The sequence below is a fragment of the Neovison vison genome, chromosome 13 (genome assembly GCF_020171115.1).
Source record: "Neovison vison isolate M4711 chromosome 13, ASM_NN_V1, whole genome shotgun sequence".
NCBI classification, from domain to species: domain Eukaryota; kingdom Metazoa; phylum Chordata; class Mammalia; order Carnivora; family Mustelidae; genus Neogale; species Neogale vison.
In genome coordinates, this window is record NC_058103.1 from 48,138,672 (window position 1) to 48,154,935 (window position 16,264).

Here is a 16,264-nt window from a genome sequence, read left to right on the forward strand (position 1 = left end):
TCACAGAGGGACTGTACGCAAGGATCCTATGGGATCACCAGGATGCCACCACACACAGCTGGAGCTCACCAAAGTTAGGGGACACTCTTCTGAACACTCATTACCCACTTTGGCAATGTCAATGGAGGGCAGTCACAGATCTTTAACACCTTAACTCAGACATGAGTGACATTCCTTACCTCCAGAGGGCACTAAACACACACTTTGAATATGGGTGAGTCATCTACTGTGTCTCCCTGCACCACACAGCCTACAAAATGCTGTATGCATCACTTTAACCGCAGCCCACCATAAACAGTAAATGTTCTCCTGTGTGGGTGGGACCCACCAATATGTGTATCTTTCCAAGCGACTTGTATTCCTTCATTAACTTCTTTGTACAGGGATGTAGTATTCTACATACTAAGAGTGGGTTTTGCATATTCCACTCAAAGTTTATTGATAAGGCTATGGGTGGCATTCACACTTTTGAAATAGAAAGTTCAGTTTTTCCGTTAAAAACTCAAGCCTTCCTCAAAACAGGTACATATTTTATTTATTTAATAGGGCTAAATTATCCTTTTCTTGATTAAAAACTCAAAGCCTCAAAACTGGTCTTTGAAATGAGTAGTTGCTATGTGGGTAAATTAATGACATTAGTACAGAGAGTGGTATCAAGAGAAGGGGGAAATATTTTTTATAATCATGTGGGAGAATGGTGGCATGTGAGAAATTAAAGATGCTCTTCCTTAATTTAAATGCCTCTAAGTTTCAGTGAATATAATGATAATATAGGAGATAATATCCTAATCTAGGGGGAAAAAAGGAAAATTTGTTATTTTACGAGACAAATCTCATGGACAAAGCACTTCACTTGTAACTCACAAATGAGTCCATTCCAAGCATTAGTTGGTCATCTTGCTTTAGGAATGATGCTACATGCAGAAACTCCTCCCACTGATCAAAAGAACCTGTGAAGAATAAATTCTTCAGGCTTGCATCTTGAGATTACTTGTACCTTACATATAAAAAAGGATTACCTTATATTTAGGAGAAACTGTTTTAAGCTGTGCTGGGAAGCTGTATATTATATTTAGGAAAGAATTTCTCAGAATAGAAAAGAGAGAAGTGTTTACTTAGACTAAAAATTCATTAGTGGTATCCCTGCAGACCCCATGATAAGTGAAAAAATAGTATGAGTGAAAGTATTTATTAAAAAGAATAAACACAGAAAATATTTTAAAGAGCCACCCACATGTAAGATAGAGAGGTGAATGGAGGCAGAGAAAGGGTGTCAAAGTCAAATTGGATAAAATAATGAAATTCACTTTAATTAACTTCAGTTCTTGCTGCTGGTTGTGTTACATGAGCTGTGCCAGAGGGAAGAGATTGGTCTACTAGAGATGGGATGGGAAATGTAGTAGTGGACAGAAAGAACAAAATTTTACACATAAGCTATCATGGGTTACTCTATGCTACTGAAAAAATTTGAGCACTCAGAGGAACACGCCAGTCTATTCTCAAATTCATTTTTTCTGAATAGGTGTCTGTGACACATCTTGACCCAAAGAATAACCTTAATAAATTTGCCACTTAACAAAATAAAAACATTCAAGTGATCAATAGGACTTGCCATCCTGAACAGATGGGGACTGCTAATAAGATTGTGAAAGCCTTCTCTGAAACTATGAACTAAAGATTAATTCATTGTCCCCAGAGAGCTGGTTCAGGCCATAATGCAGATGAAAGCAGGGAGATTTTTTTTCCCCAGTCCCTATTTGTGTGTCACTCTTGCAACTTGCACATTTCCTTCCTAAGAAAAGGAAGTCATCACTAGCCAGCTGCAAACATGGTGCCAACCGTTTCTCCGGAGCATCAGAGCAACTGCAGAGAAATGTAGACCTCAAAGGAAAAGTGACCTGGCCTAGCTTCCTAGGAATTGTTTTCTATAGAAAATATAACGTGAGATAAATAATAATAGTAGTAGAAATAACACAGAATGAAGAAGGGAACAAGTAAGAGAGCTGATGCAAACATTCAACTAGAGAAAATATATTTATACTCTTAAAAGATCTAATTATTTGGCTGATTTCATAGGATGGGAAATCTGCCAAATTAATTCAGAAACTAGATGTCAATTACAATACCCCCAAAAGTGCTGCTTCTGGGAACCCTATAGTTTAATTTTTAGTAGTGATTTTTATCACAGGCTAATGGGATCGTTGTGAAATGGTTGATTAAAATGTAAAAAGTTGGGCCAAATGCATTGTTGCAACAGTGGGAATTGAGAGCCAGAAACTCAGGGATATTTAGTTATCCCAAGAAGCTTTTAACTATGGAATACAGGAGCCAATGGACAGAATTGGCTGTATGGTGGCATGTGAGAAATTAAAGATGCTCTTCCTTAATTTAAATGCCTCTAAGTTTCAGGTAACTCACTTTGGGTTACAATGCCTGGTGCAGACTTGCACACCACTCAGGTATGCACAGTCTTAGGACAGATGCCCTTTGGATAGTGATTGGCCACTGCTGAGGCTTCTGCTGTCTAGAAGCATTCATGCACTGGATACCAAAATGTCAACACATTTTCTGGGAACAATTTAGTTACACCTAAAATGGCAGACAGAAGTAGCATATTAGCAGTAGGTCACCTGTCCTGGATTTTTTTTTTTAAATACTTTTGGGTGTTTTGTGTTTTTTCTCCCTGTAAGAAGCAAAAACTTAATCTTCCTGTTTGTTTTTTATTAAAAAAATAAAATAAAATAATTTGCATTCCATGAGCCCAGACCAACAGATAGGGTGATGGTTTGACAGAATACTAGATGCCAGAAGAAAATAAGTCTATCACTGAATTTTAAATTTGGTCTCGCCTCTCCCCGGCAAAATCTCAAAAATGATCTTCACATCAAAGTTGATTTCTTTCACCAGTTCTGATATGCAGATTTCAAATCCTACACTTTTTTTTAATTTTGATTTTATTAAAAGTGAAAAAGTGGGAACAAATCATCTGTCAAAAAATTAGGAAACTCTATAGAGCAAAAACAATCATGTAAAAGGACAAAACTAGAGTTCTCATACTTCCTGATTATATAACTTACTGCAAATCTACAATAATGAAAACAGTATGATTTTGTCAAGGGTGGCAAGACTAGGCAATGGGGAAAGGCAGTTTTACAACAAATGACACCAGAAAAACTGGCTATCCACATGCCAAAGAAAGAAGTTGGACCATTACCTAACACCATACACAAAAATTAACTCAAAATGGACCAAAGACCTAAATGTAAGAACTGAAACTATAAAACTCTTAGATGAAAACACTAATGTTTCAAATGGGCAAATGCTTCCCAGCACTGGATTTGGCAATGATTTCTTGGATATTGCACCAGAGGCACAGGTAACAAAGGAAAAGGTAGACAAATTGGACTTCATGCAAATTTATAAATTTTGTGCATCAAAAGCAAAAAACAACCCAGTTAAAAAATAGGCAAAGGACTTGAATAGACATTTCTCCACAGGAGATATACAAATGGACAATAAGCATATGAAAAGATGCTCAGCATCACTAGTCATTAGGGAAATGCAAATTAAAACCACAATGAGATACCACTTCACATCCATTAGGGTGGCTATTATTATTTTTTTAAAAAGATAGTAATAAGTGTTGGTGAGAATATGGAGAAATTGGAACCCTTGTGCATTGCTAATGAGAATATTAAATGGTATAGTTGCTATGGAAAACAGTATGATGATTCTCAAAAAACTAAAATAGAATTAGCATATGATCCAGCAATTCTACTTCAGGATATATACCCAAAATAAGTGAAACAGGGACTTTCAGATATTTGTAGACCCATGGTCATAACAGCTTTATTCACAAGAGCCAAACGTAGAAGTAACCCAAGCATCTATCAATGATTGAATGGATAAACAAAATGTGGTATGTACCTACAATGAAATATTATTCAGGAGATTCAAGATGTCTGGGTGGCTCAGTCATTTTAAGTGTCCAACTCTTGGTTTCAGCTTGGGTTGCAATCACAGACCCTGCATTGAGCTCTGTGCTGAGCGTGGAGTCTGCTTGAGTTTCACTCTCCCTCCTCCTATGCCCTTCCCCCTTGTGCTCGCTCACTAAAATAAATAAATCTTAAGGAAACAAAAAAAAAAAAAGGAAGGAAATTTTGACATCAGCTACAGTGTGGATAAACACCTTAAAGACATGATGCTAAATGAAATGAGCCAGTCACAAAAGAACAAACATTGTATGATTCCGCTTACATGAGAATCCTGGAGTAGTCGAATCCATACTGACAGAAAATAGAATGGTGGTGTTGCCAGGGGCCAGCGGGGAGGGGAGAATAGAGAGTTACTGTTTAATAGGTACAAAGTTTTAGTTCAGAAAGATAAAAACAATTCTGAAAATGGATGGTGATGACAGTTGCACAACAATATGAATGTATTTAATGCCACAGAATTATCTGATTAAAAATAGCTGAGTTTGGAACACCTGAGGGGCTCAGTCAGTTAAGCATCTGCCTTCAGCTCAGGTCGTGGTCCCGGGGTCCTGGATCAAGTCCCATGTTAGACTTTCTGCTCAGCGGGGAGTGTGCTTCTCCCTCTCCTCCCTGCTTGTTCTCTCTCACTATCTCTGTCACTATCTCTGTCTCTCTTTCAAATAAATGAATAAAATCGTTTTTAAAAAATAGCTAAAATTGTAAATTTTGTATGTACGTTTTACCACAAGAAAAAAAATTAGAAAGACATCAGCAATAATAAATGGATGAACTGTCAAAAAAAATTAGGAGGAACTTAAATGTCCAAAAATAGAGGAACAGGAATGTTTAATTAATTATGATAACCCACTCAGTGGGATATTTATGGAGCCAGTAACATTTATTGATGGTGGCAACATGTGAAATGGTATATGGTATAGTGTTAAGTGGGAAGGAGGTAAAATTATCACATATTATGATTGCAACTATAAAAATATCTAGCTCAAGGATAAAACCTAAAAAAAAAAAAACAAAATGTTTTAAAAATTTGCATGAGAGTGATGAGATAACTGCTTTTTTGGGTCTATTTTCCAATTGTTTTCAAAAGTAGATATAATAACCTTTGATGAAAAATGTATAATCAAAACTGAAAAGAAGGAATGATGAAAAAGCTTTTTAATAATTATTATTAAAATTTCTTTTAGTTATTATTTATAAAATCAAGAAAGCTGGATATTTTTGAGGATTTTGTAAAGTAGTATAAACGTAAGTAATTGAGTTTCCTAGAAAACTCTTGTTCAACTCTAGCTTCAGAAAACACTTCAGGATTTGGGTCACTGAGCAGAGGACATGGAAAATGAATCTTTGAAGAAAGAAACTTTTCAAGAACTGTCATGTATTTGACACTGGGCAAAGACAACTTCCCAGAGGCAGAAACTGCATGTTCAGAGAAATGCCTTTCTAGGTTAAAGCAGGCTCACAGCATGGTAACTAGAGAGAGACTTTAAAACTGCTCTCCCAGGGGCGGCTCAGGGGCTCAGTCAGTTAAGCATCCTACTTGGGCTCAAGTCATGATCCCAGGGTCCTAGGATCAAACCCCACATCAGACTTCCTGCTCAAGGGGGGAGTCTGCTTCTCCCTCTCCTTCTGCCACTCCTCTGTTCATTCTGTCTCTTTCTCTCTCGTTGTCTAAATAAATAAATAAATAAAACAACTGCTCTCCTAATGAGGCAGTGACTGCTTCTAAGTGGATTATACTCCAAACTTAACTCTGCATTCATCTTTGTCTGGCTTCCTTGTTGTCATTAGCTCACTGTCTTTCAGCAAGTTTCACCTCTAACTCCATCCCACCACCCACTCAGGAAGAAGAATCAGAATGAGAAGGAATTGGGTTCAGATGAGGACATTTGCTCTTTACAAGAGAGGCACAGGGTGGGAGCGGGTGGGTGACGTTTCACAGAACAGAAGCTGCAACCACACCTCGGTTTACTCAGCTCCTTCATAAACTCTCCACGACCTCCCACTTAGAGCAGCTCACAGTATCAGCTTCCTGGAAGATTGGGGAGCAAGGGGAACCTGAGGAAGATGTCCCTTCAAGCACCACAGTTTGCTTCTTTTTCAGCCTGTTCCACTTTGGACCATTCTGTTCTCACATCAATCCTAGGTGGTTCGAGATCAGATCTCTCACTGCACAGTGAAATTGCGCCAGACCACAGGTCTCATGGAGTACTGCCTGGAGGTCATTAAGGAAAATGATCCCAGTGGCTTTTTGCAGGTAAGTGTTAACTAGTTTCTACTTCAGATTCTCAGTGTCCCGTGAAACTCAGTCCACCAATGTCGCAGCCGGACTCTCGGCAGCCCTTGCTGACCATGTTCCCTCCACAGTGGGACCCACCTTCAGACAGCCACGCACATGTGGGCGCCAGCAGAACGCCACTGACTTCCTGAAAGTCTCTGCCACCATGTGCTCCAAGATTGAGATGTACATGGGCTTCTTAAAATTTGTTTCTGTTCATGTTTAACCATGAAAATGTAAGTCCCTGTAATTTCCTCTGAAGCAGGGCTACTGCTTTGCCTAAGAATTGGGTCCCTTTCCACTAATATCTTGGACAGCATTGTCAGCTAGAAATGTTTAAACATGCAAGGCTTCTACCTTCTTGACAGTTTCTACTGGCTAGTTAAATCAGTGATTTTCCAGGAGTTTTTTCATTCCTTGGATTTCTCATTATTTTTTTCAGTGTTGATTGTTTTAATGAGATGTAATGATGTCAGCTGAATTTTGCTTAGGTTTTGAGCTCAATGATTAAGGGAGCTTTTATTAAGGAACACATAGATTCCTTCCAATTCACATTTTATCAAACTGGCCAAGAGTGACAATGGGAGATTAAATATAAGAAATGGAAGAGTTCTCTATCAAAGAATGAAGTGATAGAGAAGATGACAGGCTTAAAGTGTAAGAAATTCCACATTACAGATTACCATCTGCAGCCTCTCAAACTATTTTATAAAACTCATTCCAAGCGTTTACACAATATCCACACGTCCTATTAGAAACTTAGGGTTGTTAGTTCTACTAGGATTAACAGATCACCAACATGTTATCAAATGTTGCTGGCATTTAGTTGATCAGTCATAAATAGCAATAGCATATATCCGGGTTCGTCTACAAAGCAATTTACAGCTGCTAATTATTTATAGTGGCTCCCTCCAACTCATGAAAGCACCCAGGTTTGCATGGGTTACCCTGGTCATAATAGGCTTCTCACTGCCTACATGGAGACAGGAAAGGTGCGAGTCCCAGAGTGTTTCTGTGTGCTCCTGGAGAGTGGAGGAGCAGTGTTCTGTGTCCAGTGTGGTGTTATATTTCTTAGGCTGTGGTCTTTTATGTGATTAGATTTCCGACGCCCTCATAAGGAGGGTGCACCTGACTGAGGACCAGTGGGGGAAAGGCACACTCACTCCCAGGATGACCACGGACTTCGACCTGAGTCTGGACAACAGCCCTCTGCTGCAATCCATTCACCAGCTCGACTTTGTGCAGATGAAAGGTGCGTGCCTGCAGCCCCTGAAATAGAGCAACACCCCAAGTGGATACTGGTATTTGAAGCAGGATTGAGGCTTTGTGCCAGACTGTAGCAAACAAAATGCAGCTGGCAGGTTTATAAATCACCTAAGAGGTGGGGAAGTAAACATACACACACACACACACCTCTGGTTAACAGTACAAAAGTCTGGAGTGGATCCTAGCTTACCACATACGGGAAATGTACCATTGTAGCCCTGTGACCTACCTTTCAGAAAGCCAGATAACATTCAGATAAACTCAATGCTTGCCTCCTTAAGAGTCTTAGAGCTGTCACAAGCCCAGCATCAGGGAATAGCTGACATAAAAAAAGATAAGGAGATAGAGACCGCATCACTGTACATAAATAAAATCTTGTTACAGAAAGTAACCCAGAAATATTGGTATAAATCAAGGCAGTTGAGAATTGAAATGACTACTGCCACATGGGTAGGTTGTGAGCAAATGGTTGAGCATAAATTAGTGGGAATTTGAGAGGATCAGTGTTGACTTGCCAATACTGGTCAGGAAAATGCCAGCCTGGTTACAGAAGGAAAATGAAGTTCTGAAATAAATTTTAACTTTTTAAACTTTTGGCTTATATGATTTAGGGGTTTGCAAGATGTCTTTGAGATTTTTTTGGTGGCTGGGGGGAAGTGCAAGTACCTAAAATTATCTTAAGGAAAGTAACTCTTTCAAAGAAAAATAAAAAGCCAACCATGCAATGGTATTTTTATGCAGTATAAGTAATATCCATTGGAAAAAGATTCTTTTTTTAACTTTCATTTTGAAATATTTATACACTCACAGGAAGTTGCAAAAAATAGTAAGGAGAGGTCCTGTGTACCCTTAGCCTAGTTTCCATCAATGGTTGCATCTTGTAGAACTATCATCTTATATCAAAACCAGGAAATTAGGGGCACCTGGGTGGCCTGGCCCAGTTGGTTAAGCATCCAACTCTTTTTTTTTTTTAAAGATTTTATTTATTTATTTGACAGAGAGAGATCACAAGTAGGCAGAGAGGCAGGCAGAGAGAGAGAGGAGGAAGCAGGCTCCCTGCTGAGCAGAGAGCCCAATGTGGGACTCAATCCCAGGACCCTGAGATCATGACCTGAGCCGAAGGCAGCGGCTTAACCCACTGAGCCACGAAGGCGCCCCAAGCATCCAACTCTTGATCTCAGCTCAGGTCTTGATCTCAGGGCTGTGAGTTCAAGCCCCGCATTGGGCTCTATACCCTGTGTGGAGTCCACTTAAAAAAATAATAATAATAACACCAACAACACAGAATTAACATTGGTACAATGAATATGTATCACTCTGGGTCATTTGTCAGGTGTTTAGAGTCATCTAACTGCTCCTGCAATTAAGCTACCACCATAAAGACCTCCCTCATGCTACTCCATTATGGTCATATAATTATACCCACACCCCTCCCCTCTGCTGTCATCAATCCCTGGCAATCACCTATCTGTTCTCATCTCTGTAATTGTGTCACTTTCTAGTCTTTTTCCTAAAACTGAAGAAATTGATTTGCTCTTTGCTTCTCCCAATTTGAGCAGCAAATAAAGGACTTAGAAGTTAGTGATTTAAGATTTTCATTTTTTAAGAAAAATCTACATGCTTCCTTTTATCAGAGAGAAAGACCTAACCAGCAAGTCTTAGGGCTCTGCACTTGTAACTCACATCACACAGCTAAACTCATCTGTGTACCTGGTACAGGTAACTCTCTCATTCTTTTAATGGATTTTTGCTCTTTTATTTTCAGTTTTCTCATTTTTTGTTTATTATGTATTGCTTTAGGATGATGCCTTAACTGATTTTTGGAGTAAATAGCATATAGATTGTTAATAAAAGTACTTTGTTGCCATAACAAAAATGTTTAGCATTTCCTGACTATTTAACAAACCAGAAACTCTCCTAAGTGCTTCATGTGGATTAATTCAATTTATTCTTACAGCCCTAGTAGGCATCCAAGGAAACTGAGGCACAGGTAGACTGGGTAGCTTGACTGAATTCACACAGCTAGTGAATGTCAGGCAAGCACTCAAAGCCAGAGGGATACGTTCCAGACCCTGCACCTACAACTTCCAGTTTGTGTTTTAACATTAGTGCCTTATAAACTGGCTTCTTCAAGCAATAACCAAATTCCTCTCTTAAACTTAAGAAATTTTACTTTTTGTTGCAACACAACTTTCTTGCTATTTAGAATGTTTTCTTTAACACCCCCATGTGGTCTATAGAATACAGCCATCTGAGTAATACATGGATCCCCAGGTAAATCCCCCTCAATCAGCCTCTCTCTGGATCCCATCCTCTCAATGAGGTCAAATCATTGGAAGTTATGTCACAAATAGCTCAGAGGAGAAAATATGTCGCAGAAAGGCAGTGGAAGGGCTTTAGTGGAAGGAAAAAAGGAGCCAACCCAATTAGATTTGGTGATGGAGCAGGTAGAAGGGGAGAGCCTCAGGGCTTTGAACTGCTTTCAGCAGCTGACAGAGCCCTCCCCTCCCTTATTTGCTGTCCTTCTGAATTATGTCCATCTGCCCAGAGAGAAGTCCAGGCCAGTTGGCAGGATGGTAACAATTGTGTTGGAATGAACAAGCCCTTCATCTGGTATGGCAACTGCAGCCTCACGTGCTGTGCCTCACAGACCCCATTCCTAAAACACAGGCACTTGGCCCCTTAAGGCTGCCTGCAGACATATGCATGAAAAATGGCTGTGTGTCCACTCCACCAAAGTCTGCACGCGTGGCAGAGAGTGCCATGCAGTCTCAAGGCCAAAATGCAGAACACACAAAAATTCACCCGGGACACAAAATGATCTCAGTTATTTACAAGGTTCCTCTAACAGGCTATTTGGGATGAGACTGGATTATTCCATTTTCCTTTTCTTTTTCATACTTCACATTAATTTAATTTACTGCTGATTAGTATCCTTCTGCAGAGTTAATTTATATGCTTTGCTTTGTGCTTGTGAAGTTTAATTAATTCGGTGAGAGCCAAGTCCTCGTTAGACTCGAAATAAATTTTATCTGTCAGATGTTTTCGATGGAAAGGAGAAGCCAAAAGGTCATGACGCAATAGAATTTGACTGGCTGTGGTTAAGACTACTCCTACTGGCCTCTTTGATAGCTGTTAACATACACAGCTGTGCTAGGTGTAGTAGTGTTTTTTGGTAGGATAGCTTGGTCAGTTTAATACACTGCATGTTCCCAGCTTGTCAGTAAAAATATCTCAAGAAACTTACCCCCAAATCCGTGTAAGAAGGGTCAAAATTTAAATAGCATTGAGAACAGTGCTAAAGTAATCTGACCATTAATACAATATGTGTACTTCAATATATGTTTCCTAATTATGCTAAGCAGATTACAGTAGAAAGTTAAAATATTTTCAGAGCTACTTAAAGTGCATTTAAAGTTTGACTCAAACTAACAACAAAAATATCTGTTCATTTCTTAACTGGAAATTCTAGCATCTCTCTGGTTTTGGAATTTCATCTCAGAAGTCTTTTTTTCCCTTGATATCAAAAAAGATTGGTCTGTTGCTGCTTTTTTGTTTCAGTTAGGGCAGCTACTAATCAACAAGAAAATTATTCTCCTATGAGCCAAGGATTTAATTCATCTGCTCTTCCTGATTCTGCATCTGAAATCTAAGTGGAGAATTCTGGTACCTTCTTTGTTCAAACATCCTCAGAAAAATGTTATCTCAGAATTGTTTTAAGTATAGAAAGTGTCCCAAGATTCATGAGTCAGTGCTGGAAAGAAATGCCAACATGTTCATTCTGAACCGGGATATGAAACAGTGACCTAATGCTCCCCTAAGCCTTTTTAGTACCAATGGCTGTTAATCCCTTAAGTGCCTCTACTCAACCTAAGAACACATTTATCTTTATGAACTCATGTCACATGTAAGAGCCCTGAGTATGCACCAAGGTCATGGGCAAGGTCAGTGTGATGTGAACAGACCTTCTTATAAATCATGGAGAAAGAGCACCCAGAGGTTTGACAGGGATGAGGATGAGCACACACACTGACTCACATGTCTTCTGTTCATGCATGTGATCCATTCATGGTTTGGAGTCCTGCAATGCATGTCCTCAAAACCCACGTTCACATTTCTCTGTACCAGTATACTAATGAGAGCTTTGCAGAAATGGCTTGTTGTTCCTCTAAAGTAGAAACTTTCCTGAGATGCCACTTGTGTTGTTCAGCCACTATAAAGGAGAGAAAGTCCCCCAAGGAACATTCAGATAGGATGACTCAGGAGAATTGCATTTCCAGCTACCATAGCTCTTATGGTGAAATATTTCTTTCTTTTTCTTTTTGCAATTTTTAAAGTATGGTTGACACCTAATGTCACACTCGTTTCAGGTGGACCACACAGTGATTCGATAAATTGATACATTCGATAAATTGATAAATATTTCACCATACATTGCTATGTATGGTGAAATATTTCATTAATCTATGCCAACAATTCTTGGGGAACTATGTCACTCACATTACAGAAGCAAAAGGAAATATTCCTCTTGGAATCAGGTGTGGGGACTTCCCTCTAGTACACTATTACTACACATGAGTCTGGAGAGGCAATGTGGTGTAATTAAGCATACAGCCCCTGGGGCCAGCCTGCTGGGACTCGGACCCCAGCTCTGCCACTTAATAGCCATGAAAATTATGTTTCTTTTTCCTCATCTATCAACTAGAGATAATAACAACACCTGTTCCTGTGGGGGTACTGTGAAAAACACTTGGGTGACACTTGTGAAGACACTGTTGCAGAATTTAATTTTGAGCCATAGCTCCAAGGAAGTCAGTAGGAAGAGAGTAAGAATGGTTGCCTCTTGCAACTAAGAAAAGTATTTTTAGCCCAAAGCTTGATATTATGGGCCAAAAGAATATAAGCAATAGACTTCTGATCAGTCAGTTTCTCCTGAAACTGGAAAAACAAAACATCCAAGAATGATGGTGAAAGCATTAAGATTAAGACAGCTGCAACAGCCCAATGACAGAAGTTTCAGTAAAATAAAAATTTCTTAGAGTTCAGCCCAGGAACTGTGATGCTATCCATTTCCAAAGCACAAATAATAATTTGAAAGTACTTTGGATTCTTATACACCATTTATTTTATACCTAATAAAGTGAAATAGGGTAATAAAATACCCACTATAAAATCTGTTTTTCTAAAATGTCAGCCTTAGTCTTTGCTAATGAGGCTGTAATTTTGGCACATTTGCCTTTTATATGCAACATCACTTTAGGGTAAATAAGGACATAGAAAAAATAATTCTGAGCACATCGAGAAATAGATTTAGATATGCAAATGTCTCTATGTTCCTTCATTTTCATTTCTCTCTTTCTCTCCCTCTTTCCCTCCCTTTGTCTCACTCTCCCTCCCTCATTTTGCTTTTTTTTTTTTTTTTGATTCATTTGTTTAAGGTCTGGACAATATTAAAATCTGAAGATTAGTGAGTGGTTAGAGTTTTTATTATCTTTTTGGTCTTTTAAAGCATATCCACTGAAGACTTAAAAATGAAGTTCTCATGCTTTAATTACACATGACATCATGTATTTCAATTAATCTATTAATTATACCTATGTCTATACAAGGAAATTTGAGTTTCTTATTGGAGACATTGCAAGCATTTACATGATTCAAGTTGAAACTATCTTGTGAGCTTATTCTTTGATTTTAAAATGTAGACTTGCCTGAAACATGAACAAAGGGAAAATGAAGATTGATAGGGGAACTAATGAAATAAAGAGAGTCCAAGAAATAGGTTGTTTTATGATAGGGTCTGATCTGTAAGGACAGCTCAGAACAGATATCCCCAAGGAGAATCATTCCATGTCTCTAGAAGCCATTGGAAGAACAGTTTGCTTAAACTTCTCATAATTTACTCCACAGTTAATATGTTAACTTTTATTATTTTTATTATTTTATTATTATGACCAGGTGGTTTCCTAACACATGATTACCTGAAGTTAACCCTCCAATTACAACTGTTAGGTGATGCCTGTTTATGGGCAGAGGATCATTAGATGTTAAATCTTCTCTCTCCTCCCCTTCCCATCCAGTCCTGTAGTCTATTTCTTGAACAAGGCAATGAATCCACCTCCTTTTCTCCAATTCCAGATGTTTGAGGATCTCTGAAGCTGTAGAAACCACTCTTTTCTCATAAGACCAACTGAATTCTATGCTATTGAAACCTGAAACATGATTTTCCTTCCTAAACTCACTACCTCCAATCAACTGGTCATAATTTTGATTTCATTATGTTTGTTCTAGTAACTCAGGCATGGTTTTCTTGTATCAAAGTCTTTTCTTAAGTATAATTGACCTGCCTCACCTTCATATCTCTTGTGTTATGAGCTCTGCTGTTATTTCCTAGGTTATCCATCATAGAACCCATTTCCTAAATGGCTGTTAAATAAACCATCTTTGGGGTGAGGTGATGGCAGGGAGCAGATAATTTGATTCATGACACAGAGTCCAATTTTGGTACAGCATACCAGGTGTTCCATAATTAACATTTGTTCGTTTAAATGTCCCTGGATGCCATCCAAATTGTTCTCTCCTATTGTTAAAGTGCTACAAAAACGAATTAATGGTTTGGATGCTAAACAAAAATTTTTTAAATAGTTGGTAAATACATTATTCCCAAATATATACATTGAGTTCATATGTTAGGAACTGGGATTGTTTTTTACCTAACAATTCTATGTCTGTGTGTCTGAAGGTTCAACCCCTCTGCAGTTTGAAGTAATAGAAAAGACTCCCAGCACAAAATGGGGACAGGGGTATGTTGTGACTCATAGTACTGTGGCAGATTCTCACAAAGTCACAAGGACACCTTGACCCTCCCCTGCCAGGCCCCTTCTGCTGCCATGCTACTCTCCAGGCTCACAGTTGGTTGTTCTGCACCTCAGAGAATGGACCTGAGCTAGCCTGGCTACCGTGGAAAAATGGGGTCAAGTTCCTCAGAAGTCTAGAAATGGAGAAATCACTGTTTTTATGTCACTTACAACTAAGTTTTCAAAAATCCACTGTTGCAGCTACTTATGTGTACAACACCTTGAATAGAATCAGTGGTAAAACAAACAAACTCCTCAGAATAGGCAGTTCCAAGTTTATACACTGGGGGTCAAGGCTCAGGATAAATTTTATGATATGTTTTTCACCCATATTATGGGTTACATGGACTTTAGTGGGCCAGACTGGAAACCCATCTCCCATTAAAGTAGTTCCTTAGCGATGAGGTCTTCAGTGCTCAAGGGGGTGAGACAGAGCAATTGTCTCCCCACGGTTAAGGTAAGAAGTACCACAAGTTTGGGAAAGGGCATCACAGCAGCTCAGGACCCAGTCCCAGTCCTGGAGACTCTGGAAGAGATCCAGTTCAGGTCCCCCGTGGACTAGTACTGAGTCAAGCCCCATGTTGATCAGGGGGATGTTTCCCATTCCAAGATCCTGAAATGTTTGTACCTCAGCAGAAGCCAGGGTTACATTAATTTCTGTTTAGCTTCCTCTCCAGTCCCAGCAACCCCCATCCTGCAGCTGGAGGAGTGTTGTACCCACAACAACAGCGCCACGCTGTCCTGGAAACAGCCACCTCTGTCCACGGTGCCTGCTGAAGGCTACATTCTGGAGCTGGATGATGGCAATGGTGGTCAGTTCCGGGTAAGTAGAGCATCTGCTACTTGTTAACCAAAGCCAAGGACCACCTCAGAGGACCCATTGTGGGGTCTCAGGCCAAGCTTCCCCACCTCTCCTGAGACCAGACCATCCTGGCAGGGTCTGCCGGCCCTTCAATGGAGACCTGCATTCACCTTGAACCATCAAAGATGGACAAAGGAGTCTCTGAAGAGAAACTGCCCTCCCCTTCTGAAGAGAAAGCCCTTGTAGGAGACAAGCTCTGGAGTCCAACTGCTTGATCTCGGATCTGGACTCCACCATTTAGCCATGGGATTGTGCCCACTTCTCACTTCTTTGAGCCTTCATGACCTCACTTGTAAAATGGGAGGTGATAATATTAACACATACCTCACGTATTGTGGTTAAGAGTCTGTTAGATAATCCATCATATAAAATTCTTAGCATGCCAGGATCCCAGACCCCAATTTGCTTAGTATCCCACCAGAGAGTTATCATTTTAAGGCTGTACTTTGAATACAAATTATTTTTACTCATTACATCAGCATAGTGTTGCAGAAGCCTACAGCTAAAGAGGGAGGCACATGCCTAACCTATGCTAAAGATGCATTATGCTTCGATTTATTTTAAGCCTTTGAAATGTCATTCTTCCTCCCGCCCCTGTTTCCTCCCCCTTCCCTCTGCACCACGATAAAACCTATACTTCTGTGCCTTTGAGTATAATCTTGGTGACAGTTCCTCAAGTTACCAGTGGAGTTACAGACAGAACACAGAGACCACCCTCATGTTTTCAAACCAATTTTGACAAATCACACTGATAGATGGAGAGCTTGGTAGGTATACTATGTGGGTAAATGCCAAGTTAATAATAATAAGCATAACACAACTATAAGCACCCAATTTTAATTTTTTAAGCCCTAACTGCTAGTAATTACGACTCATTAAGGTGCCAGGCCCACGCTAAATATAAGGCATTACATTTGTCAGTTTGCACACATGACTTCCTTACCGGATTGTCTTAGCAGCCTCATGAACTAGGTATTATTGTCCCCATTTTACAGATGTCAAAACTGAGACTTGA

The 16,264-nt window shown here is 39.4% G+C and overlaps 1 protein-coding gene across 3 annotated transcripts in view; it reads left to right on the forward strand.

Annotated features, from left to right (window-relative positions):
- The window catches only part of TRIM9 (tripartite motif containing 9), a 106,137-nt gene that overhangs the window by 66,424 nt on the left and 23,449 nt on the right, over positions 1-16,264 (forward strand). For all 3 annotated transcript variants that reach the window (XM_044232158.1, XM_044232159.1, XM_044232160.1), the window contains exons 4-6: positions 6,136-6,246; positions 7,366-7,519; positions 15,053-15,210. In XM_044232158.1, coding sequence (XP_044088093.1) covers positions 6,136-6,246; positions 7,366-7,519; positions 15,053-15,210 — 423 coding nt within the window. The remainder of the gene's footprint in view (positions 1-6,135; positions 6,247-7,365; positions 7,520-15,052; positions 15,211-16,264) is intronic.